The sequence below is a fragment of the Mustelus asterias genome, unplaced genomic scaffold (genome assembly GCF_964213995.1).
Source record: "Mustelus asterias unplaced genomic scaffold, sMusAst1.hap1.1 HAP1_SCAFFOLD_92, whole genome shotgun sequence".
NCBI lineage: Eukaryota > Metazoa > Chordata > Chondrichthyes > Carcharhiniformes > Triakidae > Mustelus > Mustelus asterias.
The window spans coordinates 443,851-463,797 of record NW_027590141.1 but is presented as its reverse complement, the minus strand read 5'-3'; the positions used below and the strand labels follow the sequence as shown (position 1 = coordinate 463,797).

Genomic DNA, 19,947 nt, shown 5'->3' with positions numbered 1-19,947 from the left:
AAGGAAATTGGATGGGCATTTGGGGGGTTTTGGACAAAAATGCTGACTAAATATCTCTGAACTTCCTCACACCGTCACTCTGTGATCCGTGTGAAATCTGAAACCAGGTATTCGCAACAAGACTCAAAGAGCATCAGCCCACTGGAGGCAAAGTCATGAGACCGGCCAGTCCAGCAGAAAGAAACCCTCCGACCCTCCTCATTGACTAACTGTGAGAATGAACAAAATGTAATCCTGGATGTAATTGAGAGCAGAAACAATAACAGCAGGATCCAACCCGTGTGATCACACCGTGAGTTCACACCAGGGAGAAACCGTTCACCTGCTCTGTGTGTGGGAAGGAATTCACTCATTCATCTCGCCTGCTGAGCCACAATCTCACTCACACCAATGAGAGACCCTTTAAATGCTCGGATTGTGGAAGTGGTTTCAAAAGTTCTCGGGATATGATGATCCACCAGTGCATTCACACTGAGGAGAGACCGTTCAGCTGCTCTCACTGCACAAAGAGATTTAGAACGTCATCCCACCTGCGGCAACACCAGTGAGTTCACACTGGGGAGAGACCGTTCACCTGCTGTGCGTGTGGGAAAGGATTCACTCAGTCATCCAGCCTGCGGAGACACCAGCGAGTTCACGAATGATGACAGGGGTTGGATTCTGCTGTTCTTGCTGCTGTTAATCACATCCAGGACTGAATCATGTTCATTCTGACAGTTGGTGAAGTGGGAGGGTCGGAGGGTTTCTTTCTGCTGGACTGGCCGGTCTCACGACTTTGCTTCTCGTTCTCTGATGCTCTTTGAGCCTGGGAGAACACATTTCCACTGAAAGGACATTTATTTTATCCTGAATAGTAAATAGTGTTTTTCCTACCACTACAGGTAGATCTAAAATAAATACAGAAAGAACTGGAAAAACACAACACGTCTTGCAGCATCTGTGGAGAGAGAAACAGTGTTAATGTTTCACATTACTGGATTGGGAATCAATCTTGTGAACCTCCTCTGAACTGCTTCCAATGCATTTATGTCCTTTGTTTAATAGGAGACAAAATTGTACCCTGTGTTCAAGGTGCAATCTCAGCAACGCCCTGCACAACTGGAGCATAACATCTTTACTTCTATGTTCAATTTCTCTCAGAATAAAGGATAACATTCCATTTATTAGAACTTTTATTTGTTTGAACTAAGATTTATGGGGGTTCTCTTGTTTACAATAACTTCCCTCATCGTAAATCACACCAGGTTCCAGTGACTTAACCATATGGCAAGAAAGGATATTTTAAACGGTGAATTCAGAAAGTTTATGAACCATTAAAAATGTAACAAGTCAGAAAGATAAAAAAGCAAAGTATGGATCTACAGCAAAAGGAGGAAAGCTGAACTTTAACTTCTCCATCCTTCTCAAACCAGGACATGAAGTGATGGCTCTGAAAACGTGGATAACTTGTAAAACTAACAGCTCTCAACGTCTCTTTGCAGGGCACATTGTGAGGCACTGCTGCCTCACAGCAGAGGGTTCGAGTCCCGGCTTGGGTCACTGGCTGTGCGGAGTTCGCCCATTCTCCCCGTGTCTGTGCAGGTTTCCTCCGGGTGCTCCGGTTTCCTCCCACAGTCTGAAAGACGTGCTGGTTGGGTACATTGGCTATGCTAAATTCTCCCTCAGTTTACCCAAACAGGCGCCAGAGTGTGGCGACTGGGGGATTTTCAGAGTAACTTCATTGCAATGTTAATGTAAGTCTATGTGTGACACTAATAAACAAACTATAAAAAAAGTTAACTTTAAAAAACTTTTACCAAATTGGTTTCTCGAATCCCTTTTTTATACTTTAAAAATGTAGAAAGCCCAGCTCAGCCAATTGTTAGGAATTAGCCATAACTTGTCAATAATGAAATTGATTTGGTTTTTAGCTAATTGCACACATTGTCTTAATTTTAAGACATATCTTTCTCTCAAACAATATCTCTTAGCTTGGGGTAGCCTGATAATTGGGTCGACCGATAATTGGTTCACATCAGTCATTCGATGTTGAGACATCTTGAACAGGAGCCGATTCATTCCCTCCAGTCAAGGTTAACAAGTCCTTTCATCTTTTTTTATTCTGTCAGCATGGGAAGGGAACATCTGATAATTCCCACAGCATTTTAACCATTCTTAATGTGTTTATAATTCTAAAAGTTATAAACTTGTGTTCAAATTTATATTTCCAGCCTTTATAACATATGTATCAATGAATCATTTATTATTTAATTGTCTCACAATTAAGGCTGTCTATTTAACTAATCTGGCTGCTTTCCAATTGTGGGAACTTCAGGCCACAAAAAAGGTAGTTAGAGTCATAGAGGTTTACAGCATGGAAACAGGCCCTTCGGCCCAACTTGTCCATGCCGCACAGTTTTTACCACTAAGCTAGTCCTAATTGCCCTGTAATATTACTCATGATCTGTGCTTCCAAGCATTTTGAATGTGCATCTACAACAAGCAAAAACATGTGATTCATGAAAGGCCCCCCAAGGGCCACATGTAGTCTGGACCATGGCCTATCAGGCCACTCCCGAGGATGAAGTGGTAATGTACCCAGTGTGTTGGGGGGGAATGAACTCAGAAGAATCATTCAACACTCAAACCTGATTCAATCGACAAACAGTTTATTGAGTTAGGCCAGTGGGGAGAAGCCACAGGGGCTGACCATGTGCAACTCCACCCAACAAAAAAAATCATCAATTCTTATCCAGTTACTCAGCCCATCCCGGCTGGACACAATCCAATCAGAATGGTGATAGATTACATACATTATATACAGGTGCAATTAAATTAGTATCTGGGCATCATGGGGCTTTGTGAGCATCTCATGAACAGATAGGTGCCCCCATCATGATGTTTTCCAGACCCCCTTATCTACCATCCTTGGCGTTTTCTTTGTACATAGACTCAGTTTGAAAAGGGGTGGATTAAAAGTTCTCAAATGGATGTCAGCAACCTTCCTTTGTTTTAATCTAATGACCACATGGTCTGGGAACATTTCTATTTAATAATCTCTCTTTTTAAACTCTGTTCTTCAGTATCCAATTCCAGAATTTTCCTTTTCATTGTGTTAATTGTGTCAGGAATAAATCTTTGGACCTGACAGGAAGTTTAACCCAAGATCAATCCAACACAGGATTGGTCAGAGTCGTTTCATATGTACCAAATTTTAAATAACCATTACAAATTAAAACTCTCATTCTCACATGTGAGTTTTATCCGGATTAAAATTCCTGCATGTTTAGAGAAATATCCTGGAAAGATGTCTGTCCAGTAAATATGGCTCCAAGTTCATAACTTTTGAAAAAAAACATTTTATGAATTACACTTCCTTTTTTAAATGTTTGATTTAAATCACAGACAGAAAAACTCAAAGCCTGAAGCGTTCAATCCACAAATATCATCCACACACAAACAGAGAAACTTAGCATGTGCTTTACAACAACAATAACCAAAATTAATTACTTAAGCATTCTTGTAATTCTGTTTTTAAACTTCCAAAAATGCCTTTAATTAAAGACTCATGGTAAGGTTAATTCCCCAGAAAGATAAACCTTAACAAATGTAGCCCAAAACAATGATAAAACACATCGACAAACATCCACATAAAACAAACAAAACACACAGATTCTCACAGCTCGTAAATTTCAAACAATGAATCCTCAGCATTCTCTCTCGCAGCTATAGCTTCTTAAAGTGACAGAGCACTACAAGCTCACAACTCCTTGATTAAAATAAGATACAAGATCCTTCATTATAACTTAACCTTTTTTAAGCCAACTTCCAAAGCCTGACTTTACAGGCAACATCTCGTCTTTGTTGATTTAAAATCCCAAACGTTACCATTTGCAAACTCTTTGTTCTTTATCTTGGGTTGAGGTGACAACACAATAAAATTCTCAGTTATTCCAAATTCTTCCAGGCTACGCTTAAAATTTCCACATTTAATTGGCTCCAATAAATCCACAATTAGAAACTAAAATAGACACGAGTTTCCGGGCGATTTAAAAACAATTTAAAAACAAGATGCCAGAGGAAAGACAGAACAGGAGAAAAGAAAAGAGGGGGAGTTGCACTTTTGATTCAGGAAAACATCACGGCAGTACTGAGAGGGGATATATCCAAGGGTTCGCCCACTGAGTCGATATAAGAAGGGGGAAATCACTTTGATAGGGTTGTACTATAGGCCCCCAAATAGTCGGCGGGAAATTGAGGAGCAAATATGTAAGGAGAATACAGATAGTTCCAAGAAAAATTGGGTGGTAATAGTCGGAGATTTTAACTTTCCAACATTGACTGGGACAGCCATAGTATGAGAGGGTTGGATGGAGAGAAATTTGTTGAGTGTATTCAGTAGGAATTTCTCATTCAGTATGTGGATGGCCCAACTAGAGAGGGGCAAAACTTGATCTCCTCTTGGGAAATAAGGAAGGGCAGGTGATAGAAGTGTTAGTGAGGGATCACTTTGGGACCAGTGACCATAATTCCATTAGTTTTAAGATAGCTATGGAAAATGATTGGTCTGGCCCAAAAGTAAAAATTCTAAATTAGGGCAAGGCCAATGTTGATGGTATCAGGCAGGAACTTTCGACAGTTAACTGTGGGAAGGCAAAGGGACGTCTGGTAAGTGGGAGGCTTTCAAAAGTGTTTTAACCAGGGTTCAGGGTAAGCACATTCCTCTTAGAGTGAAGAGCAAGGCTGGGAGAAGTAGGGAACCTTGAATGACTTGGGATATTGAGGCTCTGGTCAAGAAGAAGAAGGAGGCACATGACATGCATAGGCAGCTGGGATCAAGTGTATCCCTTGAAGAGTATAGGGGGTGTAGGAGTAGAGTTAAGAGAGAAATCAGGAGAGCAAAAAGAAGACACGAGATTGTTTTGGCAGATAAGGCAAAGGAGAATCCAAAGAGGTTCTACAAATACATAAAGGGCAAAAGAGTAACTAGGGAGAGAGTAGGACCTCTTAAGGATCAACAAGGTCATCTATGTGCGGATCCACAAGAGATGGGTGAGATCCTAAATGAATATTTCTCATCAGTATTCACTGGTCAGAAAGGGATGGATGTTAAGGAACTTGGGGAAAAAAATAGTGATGTCTTGAGGAATGAACTTATCACAGAGAAGGAGGTGCTGGAAGTCTTAAAGCACATCAAGGTAGATAAATCCCTGGGACCTGATGAAGTGTATCCCAGGACACTGTGGGAGGCTAGGGGGGGAAATTGTGAGTCCCCTAGCAGAGATATTTGAATCATCGATAGTCACAGGTGAGGTGCCTGAAGATTGGATGGTGGCAAATGTTGTGCCTTTGTTTAAAAAGGGCTGCAGGGAAAAGCCTGGGAACTACAGGCCGGTGAGCCTCACATCTGTAGTGGGTAAGTTGTCAGAAGGTACTTTGAGAGACAGGATCTACAGGCATTTAGAGACACAAGGACTGATTAGGGACGGTCAGCATGGCTTTGTGAGTGGAAAATCATGTCTCACAAATTTGGTTGAGTTTTTTGAAGGGGTAACCAAGAAGGTAGATGAGGGCAGTGCAGTTGATGTTGTCTACATGGACTTTAGCAAGACCTTTGACAAGGTACCACATGGTAGGTTGTTGCATAAGGTTAAATCTCATGGGATCCAGGTGAGGTAGCCAAATGGATACAAAATTGGCTTGATGACAGAAGACAGAGGGTGGTTGTCGAAGGTTTTTTTCAAACTAGAGGCCTGTGACCAGCGGGGTGCCTCAGGGATCGCTGCTGGGTCCACTGTTATTTGACATTTATAAGAATGATTTGGATGACAATGTAGGAGGCATGGATCGTAACTTTTCAGATGGCACCAAGATTGGTGGCATAGTGGACAGTGAAGAAGGTTATCTAGGATTGCAACAGGATCTTGATCAATTGGGCCAATGGGCTGACGAATGGCAGATGGAGTTTAATTTAGATAAATGCGAGGTGATGCATTTTGGTCGATCGAACCTGGGCAGGTTAATGGTTGGGCGTTGGGGAGAGTTAAAGAACAAAGAGATCGAGGGGTACAGGTTCATAACTCCTTGAAAGTGGAGTCACAGGTGGACAGAGTGGTGAAGAAGGCATTCGGCATGCTTGGTTTCATCGGTCAGAACATTGAATACAGGAGTTGGAATGTCTTGTTGAAGTTGTACAAGACATTGGGAAGACCACATGTGGAATACTGTGTACAGTTCTGGTCACCCTATTATAGAAAGGATATTATTAAACTAGAAAGAGTGCAGAAATGATTTACAAGGATGCTACCAGGACTTGATGGTTTGAGTTATAAGGAGAGGCTGGATAGACTGAGACATTTTTCCCTGGAGTGTAGGAGGCTTAGGGATGACCTTATAGAGGTTTATAAAATAATGAGAAGCATAGATCAGCTACATAGTCAACATCTTTTCCCAAAGGTAGGGGAGTCTAAAACTAGAGAGCATAGGTTTAAGAGAGGGGAGAGATACAAAAGGGTCCAGAGGGGCATTTCTTTCTAACAGAGGGTGATGAGTGTCTGGAAAAAGCTGCCAGAGGTAATAGAACATAAAACATTACAGCGCAGTACAGGCCCTTTGGCCCTCGATGTTGTGCCGACCAGTGGAACCAATCTAAAGCCCCTCTAATCTACACTATTCCAATATCATCCATATGTTTATCCAATAACCATTTGAATGCTCTTAATGTTGACGAGTCCACGACTGCTGCAGGCAGGGCATTCCACGCCCTTACTACTCTCTAGTAAAGAACTCTCACCCCTCAATTTAAAGCTATGTCCCCTTGTGCTAGCAATAATAGTAGAGGTGGGTTCAATCTTAAAAAGTGTTTGGACCATTACATGGGTAAGATGGGTATAGAGGGATATGGGCCAAACGCGGGCAATTGGGACTAACTTAGGGGTTAAAAAAGGGGCGGCATGGACAAGTTGGGCCAAAGGGCCTGTTTCCATGCTGTAAACCTCTATGACTCTATGACGAAATCAACTGTCTGCTGAAAGGGTTAACTTTTCTACAGGACCTAAAGCGGGGAGTGAACAGAAAACACTTGGTACACAGTTACATCACTTTTCATAATTTTAAAAAACTTCTCTAACAGCAAAACAAAGTTGATTTTAAACTTCATCTATTAATTCTTTTATTCTCTTCCTCGACCTAATTATTTTAATTTGATCAGTTTTTGTTCGCGATGGGTAACTTCTGTTCTTTATAAACTGGTTCACTCGTTTTGTTAAAACTACATGGGCACCGAGAATCAGAACGCAGTCTTTATCATCCTTATCCATTTTCTCCCTTTGCCATCACTCCCCCTGTCTTGCGGGAGGGTCGTGGGGATTCCAATCAGAACTAATCATTTTATCAGAAGAGTAAAATACTGCGGATGCTGGAATCTGAAACAAAAACAGAAAATGCTGGAAAATCTCAGCGGGTCTGACGGCATCTGTGGAGAGAGAATAGAGCCAATGTTTTGATACTGGATGACCCTTCATAACAGCTCTTATGAAGTGTCATCCAGACTCGAAACGTTGGCTCTGTTCTCTAATCATTTTATCGATACATTCCTTGTTCTTAGTTTTAGGTTTAAAGTGAGAGGGGAGAGATACAAAAGGGTCCAGAGGGGCAGTTTTTCACTCAGATGGTGGTGAGTTTCTGGAACGAGTTGCCAGAGGCAGTAGTAGAGGCGGGTACAATACTGTCTTTTCAAAAACATTTAGACAGTTACATGGGTAAGATGGGTACAGAGGGATATGGGCAAAATACGGGCAATTAACCTAGAAACATAGAAACCCTACAGTACAGAAAGAGGCCATTCGGCCCATCGAGTCTGCACCGACCACAATCCCACCCAGGCCCTACCCCCATATCCCTACATATTTACCCACTAATCCTTCTAACCTACGCATCTCAGGACACTAAGGGCAATTTTTAGCATGGCCAATCAACCGAACCCGCACATCTTTGGACTGTGGGAGGAAACCGGAGCACCCGGAGGAAACCCACGCAGACACGAGGAGAATGTGCAAACTCCACACAGACAGTGACCCAAGCCGGGAATTGAACCCAGGTCCCTGGAGCTGTGAAGGAACAGTGCTAACAACTGTGCCACCCCTTTTGGGACTAGCTTAGTGGTAAAAACTGAGCAGCATGGACAAGTTGGGCCGAAGGGCCTGTTTCCATGTTCTAAACCTCTATAACCTCCTAACATCCTGTCACTCTGTGATCCTTGTGAAATCTGAAACCAGGTATTCGCAACAAGACTCAAAGAGAATCAGCCCACTGGAGGCAAAGTCGTGAGACCGGCCAGTCCAGCAGAAAGAAACCCCCCGACCCTCCCCATTGACCAACTGTGAGAATGAACAAAATGCAGTCCTGGATGTAATTGAGAGCAGAAACAATAACAGCAGAATCCAACCTCTGGAATCACTCGTGAAATTGTTGGTGTCTCAGCAGCTGGGATGAAACTCTGAATCCCTTCCCACACTGAGAGCAGGTGAATGGCCTCTCCCCAGTGTGAACTCGCTGGTGTATCCGCAGGCTGGATGAGTCAGTGAATCCCTTCCCACACTGAGAGCAGGTGAATGGTTTCTCCCCAGTGTGAACTCGCTGGTGCCTCCGCAGGCGGGATAAACAAATGAATCCCTTCTCACACTGAGAGCAGGTGAATGGCCTCTCCCCAGTGTGAACTCGCTGGTGCACCTGCAGGTTAGATGAACAAGTGAATCCCTCCCCACACTGAGAGCAGGTGAATGGCTTCTCCCCAGTGTGAACTCGCTGGTGTGTCTGCAGGCTGGATAACTGAGTGAATCCCTTCCCACACTGAGAGCAGGTGAACGGTCTCTCTCCAGTGTGAACTCGCTGGTGTATCTGCAGGTGGGATGACCGAGTGAATCCCTTTCCACACTGAGAGCAGATGAACAGTCTCTCTCCAGTGTGAATTTGCTGGTGTCTCTGCAGGCTGGATGACTGAATGAATCCCTTCCCACACTGCGAGCAGATGAATGGCCTCTCCCCAGTGTGGCTGCGCCGATGAGCTTCCAGCTCTGATGGGTAACTGTATCTCTTCCCACAGTCCCCACATTCCCATGGTTTCTCCATGGTGCAGGTGTCCTTGCCTCTTTCTTGGGTGGACAATCAGTTGAAGCCTCGTCCACGCTCACAACACAGGTACAGTCTCTCCCCGCTGTGAATGATGTGATATTTATTCAGGCTGTGGAACTGGTTGAAACTCTTTAGTCCGTGCACTGGTAGACTCTCACTCGAGTGTGGCAGTGTGTTGGTACTTTTCCAGTCATACTGATGTTTGAAATCTTTTCAAATCATTTCTGCTTCTGGATTCAAAGTCCGATGATATTCAGCTCCCAAGGAATATGACTCTGTCAGATCTAGACGTGACGTTTGAGATTTCGGCCTGTGATTCCTCTTTCAATATCCTGTAAAATGGGTTTACAAAAGTCATCAGTGTCAGTACAGGATAGAAATTCAGAACAGACAGTTCTAGGATTGCTTCTCTGAGTGGAGGCCTGTGACTAGTGGTGTGCCGCAGGGATCGGTGTTGGGTCCATTGTTGTTTGTCATCTATATCAATGATCTGGATGATAATGTGGTAAATTGGATCAGCAAGTTTGCTGATGATACAAAGATTGGAGGTGTAGTGGACAGTGAGGAAGGTTTTCAAAGCTTGCAGAGGGATTTGGACCAACTTGAAAAATGGGCTGAAAAATGGCAAATGGAATTTAATGCAGACAAGTGTGAGATATTGCACTTTGGAAGGACAAACCAAAGAAGAACGTACAGGGTAAATGGTAGGACTCTGAAGAGTGCAGTTGAACAGAGGGATCTGGGAATACAGGTACAGAATTCCCTAAAAGTGATGTCACAGGTGGATAGGGTCGTAAAGAGTGTCTTTGGTACATTGGCCTTCATAAATCGGAGTATCGAGTATAAAAGTTGGAGCGTTATGGTAAGGTTATATAAGGCATTGGTGAGGCCGAATCTGGAGTATTGTGTACAGTTTTGCTCACCTAGTTACAGGAAGGATGTTAATAAGGTTGAAAGAGTGCAGAGAAGGTTCACAAGGATGTTGCTGGGACTTGAGAAGCTGAGTTACAGAGAGAGATTGAATAGGTTGCGACTTTATTCCCTGGAGCGTTGATGGGGAGATAGAGTGAATGCAAGCAGGCTTTTTCCGCTGAGGCTCGGGGAGAAAAAAACCAGAGGGCATGGGTTAAGGGTGAAAGGAGAAAAGTTTAAAGGGAATATTAGGGGGGGCTTCTTCACGCAGAGAGTGGTGGGAGTGTGGAATGAGCTGCCAAATAAAATAGTTAAATGCTTTTAACATTTAAGAAAAACTTGGACGGGTTCATGGATGAGAGGGGTGTGGAGGGATATGGTCCAAGTGCAGATCAGTGGGACTAGGCATAAAATGGTTCGGCACAGACAAGAAGGGCCAAAAGGCCTGTTTCTGAGCTGTAATTTTCTATGGTTCTATGGTTCTAGTTTCTATGGAACATTCTTTCCTATTTCAGTCCCCAAAAGCTGTAAATCTCCATCCCACACACTCTCCCTCCATTCTCACTCTGCTGTATCTAATATTCACCCTCCCAATTCTCCTGAAGGTGCTGATTGAGGCTGATTGACAGATCCATGCTCACTGCTTCCTATCCTGGACACAGGGACCATAACAAATAGGAGCTGCAGTCGGCCATTTGGCCCATCGAGTCTTTTAAACTATTCAATGAGATAATTCGTTCATCTACCTCAGCATCATTCTCCCCACACTCAACCCATATCCCTTGATATCTTCAATATCTAGAAACCAATCAATCTCTCTCTTGAAAATAGTTGATGACTGAGGCTTCACTGTCCTCAGGGATTGAGAATTCCAAAGCTTTACCACATCCTTGAGTGAAGAAATCCCCCCACATCTTAGCTTTTGCTCCATCTTCTTGTCTGTTCCCCATAATCCTTGACACCCTTGTCAGTCAAAGATCTGTTGAACTGGAATATATTCAATGATCCTCAGCTTCCACTGGTCCCTGTGGAAGAGAAATCCTCTGAGAGAAGAGATGTCTGGACCTGCAGGGTCTATTCGGGCTGTGCGGCCGACAGCGGGTGTTTGTGAAGCCAGAGCTCCCTCCCTACCCCGACTCCCGGCTCCATTTCTCCCGCAGCCCCACCGACTCACCCACTGAAAAAAGCGTCTCCCCCATTCACAGGACTCCGAGCAAAGTGACACTGCGCATGCTCCAGATACAGCACTGCGCCTGCGCAATAGGCTCCTGTAGAATGACTAGGGCACGTTCACAACCGGGTATCTGTATCTCTTCCTACAGTCCACACATTTCCATGGTTTCTCCATGGTGCAGGTGTCCTTACCTCTCTCTTGGGTGGACAATTAGTTGAAACTTCGTCCACACACAGAACAAGATTACAGTCTCTCCCCGCTGTGAATGGTGTGATATTTATTCAGACTGTGTAACTGGTTAAAGTTCTTTAGTCAGTGCATTGGAACACACTCACTCGAGTGTGGCAGTGTGTCGATGCTTTTTCACTCACACTGACCTTTCAAATCTTTTCAAATTGACAGACTGGACAATCACTTCTCCTTCTGGATTCAAAGTCCAATGATATTGAGGTCCCAAGGAATATGACTCTGTCTGATCGAGACGTGACGTTTGAGATTTCGGCCTGTGGTTCCTCTTTCAATATCCTGTAAAATGAGTTTCCAAAAGTCATCAGTGTCAGTACAGGATAGAAATTCAGAACAGACAATTTCTATGGAACATTCTTTCCTCTCTCATTCCCCAAAAGCTGTAAATCTCCATTCCACACACTCTCTCCCCATTCTCAGCAGGTGTGGCAGCATCTGTATGGAGAGAAAAGAACTGATGTTCCAGAGCTTTGACAAAGGGTCATCGAGACAAGAAACATCAGCTCTTTTCTCTCCTTACAAATGCTGCCAGACCTGCTGACATTTTCCAGCATTTTCTCTCTTGGTTTCAGATTCCAGCATCCGCAGTAATTTGCTTTTATAAGGCTGCCGATACCTCCTCCCAAGTAACATGCGTGTGCCCAAGACATCACCACTTGTTTCCCTTATTTCTTTAGCACCCATGGTGCTCTCCGCAGTAAACACAGAGGAGAAGTATTCATTAAAAATCTCACCCATCTCCTGTGGCTCCACACACAGATGGCCATACTGATTTTTAAGGGGATCTATTCGCTCTCTAGCCACCCTTTTACTCTTAATATAGCGATAGAACCTCTTGGAATTTTCTTTAATCTTACCTGCCAGATCCATATCATAACCTCTTTTTGTCCCCCTGATTTCCCTCTTCAGTATTTTCTTACACTTTTTATAATCAGAGTGATTCACTTGTCCCCGATTGCCTAAACCCAATGTATGCTTCCTTCTTTTACCTGACCAGAGCCTCAATGTCCCTTGTCTGCCAGAGATCCCTAAATTTACCATTCTTTCCCTTCATCTTAACAGGAATACACTGCCCCTGGACTCTTGATATCACACTTTTAAAACCTCCCCTTTGCCAGTCATTCCTTTCCCTTCAAACAAATTCACCTAATCGACATCTGCTAGATCCTGCCCATTGCCCACAAAAGTGGCCCTGCTCCAGTTTAGGGCCTTGACCTGTGGACCTGTCCTATCTTTTTCCAGAACTATTTTGAAACTATTGGTGCTCCCAATAGTGCTCCCTGACTGACACTTCAGTCACTTGCTCCACCTCATTTCTTAACTGTCTAATAGAAAGTGAGTCCAGGAATTGATAATGAAAAATAAGGAGCTGGGAGATGAATTGAACAAGTATTTTGCTTTGGTGTTCACAATAGAGGATACAGTTAAAATTCAGAAACAGCTGTAAATCAGAATAGTAATTAATTAATAATAATGAATAATAAAATACAATGTAGAAGGAGGCCATTAAGCCCATCGAGCCTGCACCGACAACAATCCCATCCAGGCCCTATCCACATATTTACCTGTTAATCCCCCTGATACCAAGTGACAATTTATCGTGGCCAATCCATCTAACCGGCACATCTTTGGACTGTGGAAGGAAACCGGAACACCCGGAGGAAACCCACACAGACACGGGGAGAATGTAGAAACTCTGCACAGACAGCGACCCGAGGCTGGAATTGAACCCGGATCCCTGGCGCTGTTAGGCAGCTGCGCTAACCACTGTGCCTCCGGGCCACATGTCAGTGCCATCGCCCAACTCCAGCCCTGTGTCAGCTCATCTGGAATCCTCACCCATTCCATTGTGACGTCACACTCTCACCCATTCCATTGTGATGTCACACTCCGACCAATTCCATTGTGATGTCACACTCTCACCCATTCCATTGTAACGTCACTCTCACCCATTCCATTGTGACCTCACACCCTCACCCATTCCATTGCGACGTCACAGTCTCACCCATTCCATTGTGACGTCACACCCTCACCCATTCCATTGTGACGTCACACCCTCACCCATTCCATTGTGACGTCACACTCTCACCCGTTCCATTGTGACGTCACACTCTCACCCATTCCATTGTGATGTCACACCCTCACCCATTCCATTGTGACGTCAGGGCTTCACTCTCCGATCACAATCCCTGCTGGCCTCCCACATGCAGCCTCAATGGCGGCAGTCAGCCCGGGTCTAACACTACAAGCTGCCGCTCCATTTGGTCCAAAGGGGGGGACCGGGAAGTTCATTTCCGGGGTTTGGGTTTGAACAACATGTTTACAAAGTCTCTCCACCCACCCGCCACATTTATCATTCCCCGCACGCCGCCCTCTACCTCGTATTGATCTCGCTTCCAGGTTAAAAGCGTCCGTCCGTCGCCATTACCCGCACTGCGCATGCTTCAGGTCCCGCCCCTCATTCACTCCGATTGGTTGGAGGACCAGCCGCTCCCGCTCGGTCCTCCAGCCCCGCCCCCTCTTCCTATTGGTCCGAGCTGCCGTCAATCAGTCCCCGGGCATTGTGATGTGGAGCATGCGCAGTGTCATTGCTGTCCTTGGCGCTTGTTTGTCCCGGAGAAGCGGAGTCAGCGTTAGGCGGTGGCTGGGAGGATTTGGAAACACTTTGTGGATCCGCAAACCCTTCAGAATCATTGTCAGCTCCCTGGTTTGCAGCTGCGGGGCTTCTCCCTCCCTCCCTCCCGGGAACAGGCCCAGGTTAACGGCCCCATCCTGGCTTTCTCGAGGAATTAAGGGCTATGGGGAGAGAGCGGGTAAATGGAGTTGAAATCAACCATGATTGAATGGTGGAGTGGACTCGATGGGCCGAATGGCCTTACTTCCGCTCCTATGTCTTATGGTCTTATGGCTCAGCCACTGGAGGATGGTTCACATCAGAGGTTGGGGGAGGGGGACAATAAATAAGAGGTTACACTTTGGCCTCAAATCAATGAGGACTCTGATCCCTGGGAAGGAAGGAAACCCTGGGAGGTGGGCGGGGAGGATTCACAAACACCCGCTGGAGGCCCCAACACCCCCAATAAGACCCATTGGTTTTATTGTCAGTCTGCAGACAGGAGCTGGAGAACTGAACCCAGTAAGAAGTCTCACAACACCAGGTGAAAGTCCAACAGGTTTATTTGGTAGCAAAAGCCACTCGCTTTCGGATCACTGCTCCTTCGTCAGGTGAGTAGGACTTGTGTTCATAAACGGGGCATATATATTGACACAAACTCAATTTACAAGATAATGGTTGGAATGCGAGTCTTTACAGGTAATCAATTGTTAAAGGTACAGACAATGTGAGTGGAGAGAGGGTTAAGCACAGGTTAAAGAGATGTGAATTGTCTCCAGCCAGGACAGTTAGTGAGATTTCCACATCAATAACTGAACCCAGACAGAGGAGAGGGAGGGAGAAAATGGAGTGGAGGAAATAAATGGTGGAGATGTTGAGATGGGTTTGGATTTCAGCCCAGGGAGGAGGTAGAGTGTGTGGGACGGGGATTTATAGATTTGGGGAACAAGAGAGGAAAATATGTTGCAGAGAAATTTCAGAATTTCTATCCTGCACTGACAGTGATGGTATTTATAAATTGTTTTTGCAGGATATTATGAAGCAAGATTTACAGATATGAAACTCAAACCAAACTTCACATCAAGATCTGTTTCAGTGATTTGATTAATCAGAAACTGAATATCGTCAGCCTTTGTCTCCAGAAGGAGAAATGTTTATTCTGTCTGCGGGCAAAGATTTCAAACATCAGTGTGACTGAAAAAGCACCTAGACACACACACACACCTGTGAGTTTCCAATGTGCTGAATGTGGAAAGTGGTTTAACAAGTCTGAAAAATAATCACATCATTCTCAGTGAGTAGTGACCCGACACATATTCTGTGTAAACGTGGCTTCAACTCATCATCCAACCTGGAGTCACATGAGGACACCCGCTCCACAGAGAAACCATTGAAATGTGGGGACTGTGGGAGGGGATTCAATTACCCGTCCGAATTGGATATTCATCGTCGCATTCACACTGGAGAGAGGCCGTTCACCTGCTCTGAGTGTGGGAAAGGATTTGCTTACTCATCCAGCCTGTATACACACCGGCGTGTTCACACTGGTGAGAGGCCATTCACCTGCCTCGAATGTGGGAGGGGATGTCATGCTTTATCAAGCCTCCTGATTCACCGGCAGGTTCACTCCGATCAGAGACTGTTTCAGTGTTCTGATTGTGAGAAAAGCTTTAAAAGCACAAAGGACCTCCTGAGACACCAGCGCACTCACATGGCGGTGAGACCGTTCACCTGCTCAGTGTGTGGGAAGGGATTCACTCAGTCATCCCACCTTCTGACACACCAACTTGTTCACACTGATCAGAGACCATTTCAATGTTCTGACTGTGAGAAGAGATTTAAAAGTAAATATGATTTACAAGTCCATCAGCGCACTCACACTGGGGAGAAGCCATTCACCTGCTCCGTGTGTGAGAGGAGATTCGGACGTTTATCCCAGCTGCAAACACACCAGCGAGTTCACTCTGATAAGAGACCATTTCAGTGTTCTGACTGTGAGAAGAGCTTTAAAAGTAAACAGGATTTGGTGACACACCAGCGAGTTCACACTGGGGAGAAACCGTTCGCCTGCTCGGTGTGTGGGATGGGATTCACCCATTCATCCCACTGTCTGAGACACCAGCGAGTTCACACCGGGGAGAAGACATTCATTTGCTGTGTGTGTGGGAAGGGATTCACTGATTCGCCCCACCTTCTGATACACGAGCGAATTCACACTGGGGAGAAACCCTTCGCTTGCTCCACATGTGGGAAACGATTCACTCAGCCACCCCAGCTCATTGCACATCAACTGGTCCACACTGATCAGAGACCTTTTAAGTGTTCTGACTGTGAGAAAAGTTTTAAAAGCACGAAGGACCTGCTGAGACACCAGCAAATTCACACTGGGGAGAGATCATTCACCTGCTCCATGTGTGGGAAAAGGTTCACTCAGTCATCCCACCTGCTGAGACACCAGCAGGTTCACACAGGAGAGAGATCGTTCACCTGCTCCGTATGTGGGAAGAGATTTGCTCGGTCAGCCAATCTGCTGAGACACCAGCAAGTTCACAAGTCACTGCAGGGATTGGATTCTGCTGTTGCTGCTAACCCCATGCAGGACTGAATCATGTTCATTCTGTTATTAAGGAGGCTGGGAGGGTGGAACACAAAGATAATCTCTGTACAATCAGGCAGAGTCAACATGGTTTTGTGCAAGGGAAATCACCTTTAATTGATTTATTGGATTTCTTTGAGGAAGTTACAAGCAATGTGGATAAAGTGGAACCTGTGGATGTGGTGTATTTAGATTCCCAGCAGGCATTTGACACATCAAAGTTTACCACACTAAATAAGAATTCGTAGCATAAGGCATATTAGCATCCCATCCACATCGGTTCTTTGTATTAGCATGGATAGAGGATTGATTAGCTAATGGGAAACAGAGAGGAGGGAGAAAGGAGTAATTTTTGGGATGGCAAGATGTAGCTTGTGGAGTGCCACAGGGATCAGTGCTGGGGCCTCAACTATTGACAAACTATTTTCATGACGTGGATGACAGGATCAAAATTTGCTGATAACACAAAGGTAGGTAGAAAAATGAGATGTGAATGACCATAACAAGCCTGCAAAGCGACATAGTGAATGAGTGGGTTAGAAGTTGGCAGCTGGAACAAGATTTTTGGATAATGTGAACTTGTCCATTTGGACAGGAAGGATGGAAAAGCAGTTGATTATTTAAAGAGAGCGATTGCAGGTACAGAGGGATCTGGGTGTCCTGATACTGTAATCAGGAAACGTTAGTGTGTGGACACAGCAAATGATTAGAAAGGTAAATGAATTATTGTTTATTGCAGGGATGTTTTGCTGCATTTGTTCAGGGTATTGGTGAGACCACATCAAGAGTACTGTGTATAGTTTTGGTCTCCTTACGTAAGAGAGGACTTGTGTGAGAAGTAGTTCAGAGAAGGTTTACTTGACTGATTCGTGGGATGAGGGAGTTATCATACAAGGAAAAGTTGGACATGTTCGGCCTGTATCTATTGGGGTTTAGAAGAATGAGAGAGGATCTGATTGAAACATATAAAATTCAGAGGGGACCTGACAGAGTGGATGTTGATTGTAGAGAGAGGAGAACTGGAGGCACAGTTTAAAAATAAGGGGTCTCCCATTTAAGACTGGGATGAGGAGAAACCTTTTCTCTCAGAGGGTTGTTACAGTGTGGAATTCTCTTCCACAGAGAGTGGTGGAGGCTGGCTCACTGAATATTCTGAAGTCTGAATTTAATAGATTCTTGATTGACAAGAGAGCCAAAGGGTACGAGGGGTAAGAAGGAAAGTGGAGTTCAGACCACAATCAGATCAGCCAGGATCCTATTGAATAGTGGAGCAGGCTCGAGGGGCCGAGTGGCCTTCTCCTGCTCCTAATTCACATGTTCACATTGTGAGAGTTGGAGTTTGTTTCTACTGACTTTCATTTCCCATAAATCTGAGCTGCAGCTTAATCTACAGAATAGAATCAAATAAATCTTGATGATCTGATTGATCAGCCAGAGTCTAACTGAATGACAGAGCAGACTGGAAGGGCTGAACAACCTCCTCCAGTTCCTGTGTAGTTTCTCCCCAGGATTCTCCCACTCTCTAACTCTGCTCCAGTGCTGGTTTCTGATGAAGTCTCTTCTCCCCAGGTCTCCCATCACTTTCCATTCATCAGCTGGTGTCTGAGTCCAAGTTTACCAGGAACAGGAGGAGGTCATTTATCCCCCTCGAGCCTGTTCTCTCATTCACTGAGGTCAGGGCTGATCTGAGACCTAACTCCATTTACCCAGATATTGTTTTAATCTTGACTTCCCCAGTCTGTTACAATGTGATTTAAAAATAACTTTCATTTCCATCAGACCTTCAATGTAGGAGAGTGTCCCAAAGTGAATCTCAGAAACATTAACTGACACTGAGTCAAAGAAGGGGATGTTAGGAGGGCTGACTAGAGACTTGGTGTAGTGTAAAGGGTTCATGTTAAATTTGTAAATATTCTACACAGTGATGTATGATCAGATGACAAGAGCGTGCTGAGAGTTGGTTCTCTGTGAAGCCTCATGCTGATCTTGTATTGATGATGTGGAGATGCCGGCGTTGGACTGGGGTAAACACAGTAAGAAGTTTAACAACACCAGGTTAAAGTCCAACAGGTTTATTTGGTAGCAAAAGCCACACAAGCTTTCGAGGCTCTGAGCCCCTTCTTCAGGTGAGTGGGAATTCTGTTCACAAACAGAACTTATAAGACACAGACTCAATTTACATGAATAATGGTTGGAATGCGAATACTTACAACTAATCCAGTCTTTAAGAAACAAAACAATGGGAGTGGAGAGAGCATCAAGACAGGCTAAAAAGATGTGTATTGTCTCCAGACAAGACAGCCGTCCCATCGTATCGGGCAATGGGACCCTGTGCGAGAACCTCTCCGGCTATGTCGAGGGCATCCTGAAACCCATTGTACAAAGAACCCCCAGCTTTTGTCGCGACACGACGGACTTCCTACAGAAACTCGGCACACATGGAGCAGTTGAACCAGGAGCGCTCCTCGTCACAATGGATGTCTCAGCACTCTACACCAGCATCCCCCATGACGATGGCATTGCTGCAACGGCCTCAGTGCTCAGCGCCAACAACTGCCAGTTTCCAGATGCAATTTTACATCTCATCCGCTTCATCCTGGACCACAATATCTTCACCTTCAACAACCAGTTCTTCATCCAGACACACGGAACAGCCATGGGGACCAAATTTGCACCTCAATATGCCAACATCTTCATGCACAGGTTCGAACAAGACTTCTTCACCGCACGGGACCTTCAACCGGTGCTATACACTAGATACATCGATGACATTTTCTTCCTTTGGACTCATGGTGAACAATCACTGAAACAACTCTATGATGACATCAACAAGTTCCATCCCACCATCAGGCTCACCATAGACTACTCTCCGGAATCGGTTGCATTCTTGGACACGCGCATCTCCATTAAGGACGGTCACCTCAGCACCTCACTGTACCGCAAGCCCACGGATAACCTCACGATGCTCCACTTCTCCAGCTTCCACCCTAAACACGTTAAAGAAGCCATCCCCTACGGACAAGCCCTCCGTATACACAGGATCTGCTCGGATGAGGAGGATCGCAACAGACACCTCCAGACGCTGAAAGATGCCCTCATAAGAACAGGATATGGCGCTAGACTCATTGATCAACAGTTCCAACGCGCCACAGCGAAAAATCGCACCGACCTCCTCAGAAGACAAACACGGGACACAGTGGACAGAGTACCCTTCGTTGTCCAGTACTTCCCCGGAGCGGAGAAGCTACGGCATCTCCTCCGGAGCCTTCAACATGTCATTGATGAAGACGAACA

At 45.0% G+C, this 19,947-nt stretch overlaps 2 protein-coding genes across 3 annotated transcripts in view; both read right to left on the bottom strand.

Annotated features, from left to right (window-relative positions):
• The window catches only part of LOC144484092 (uncharacterized), a 407,989-nt gene that overhangs the window by 319,547 nt on the left and 68,495 nt on the right, over positions 1 to 19,947 (bottom strand). The gene's annotated exons all lie outside the window — the stretch shown is intronic.
• Positions 1 to 19,947, bottom strand: part of LOC144484117 (uncharacterized) — a 134,194-nt gene that overhangs the window by 79,920 nt on the left and 34,327 nt on the right. The window contains exon 4 of the mRNA XM_078202666.1: positions 8,513 to 9,016. Coding sequence (XP_078058792.1) covers positions 8,513 to 9,016 — 504 coding nt within the window. The remainder of the gene's footprint in view (positions 1 to 8,512; positions 9,017 to 19,947) is intronic.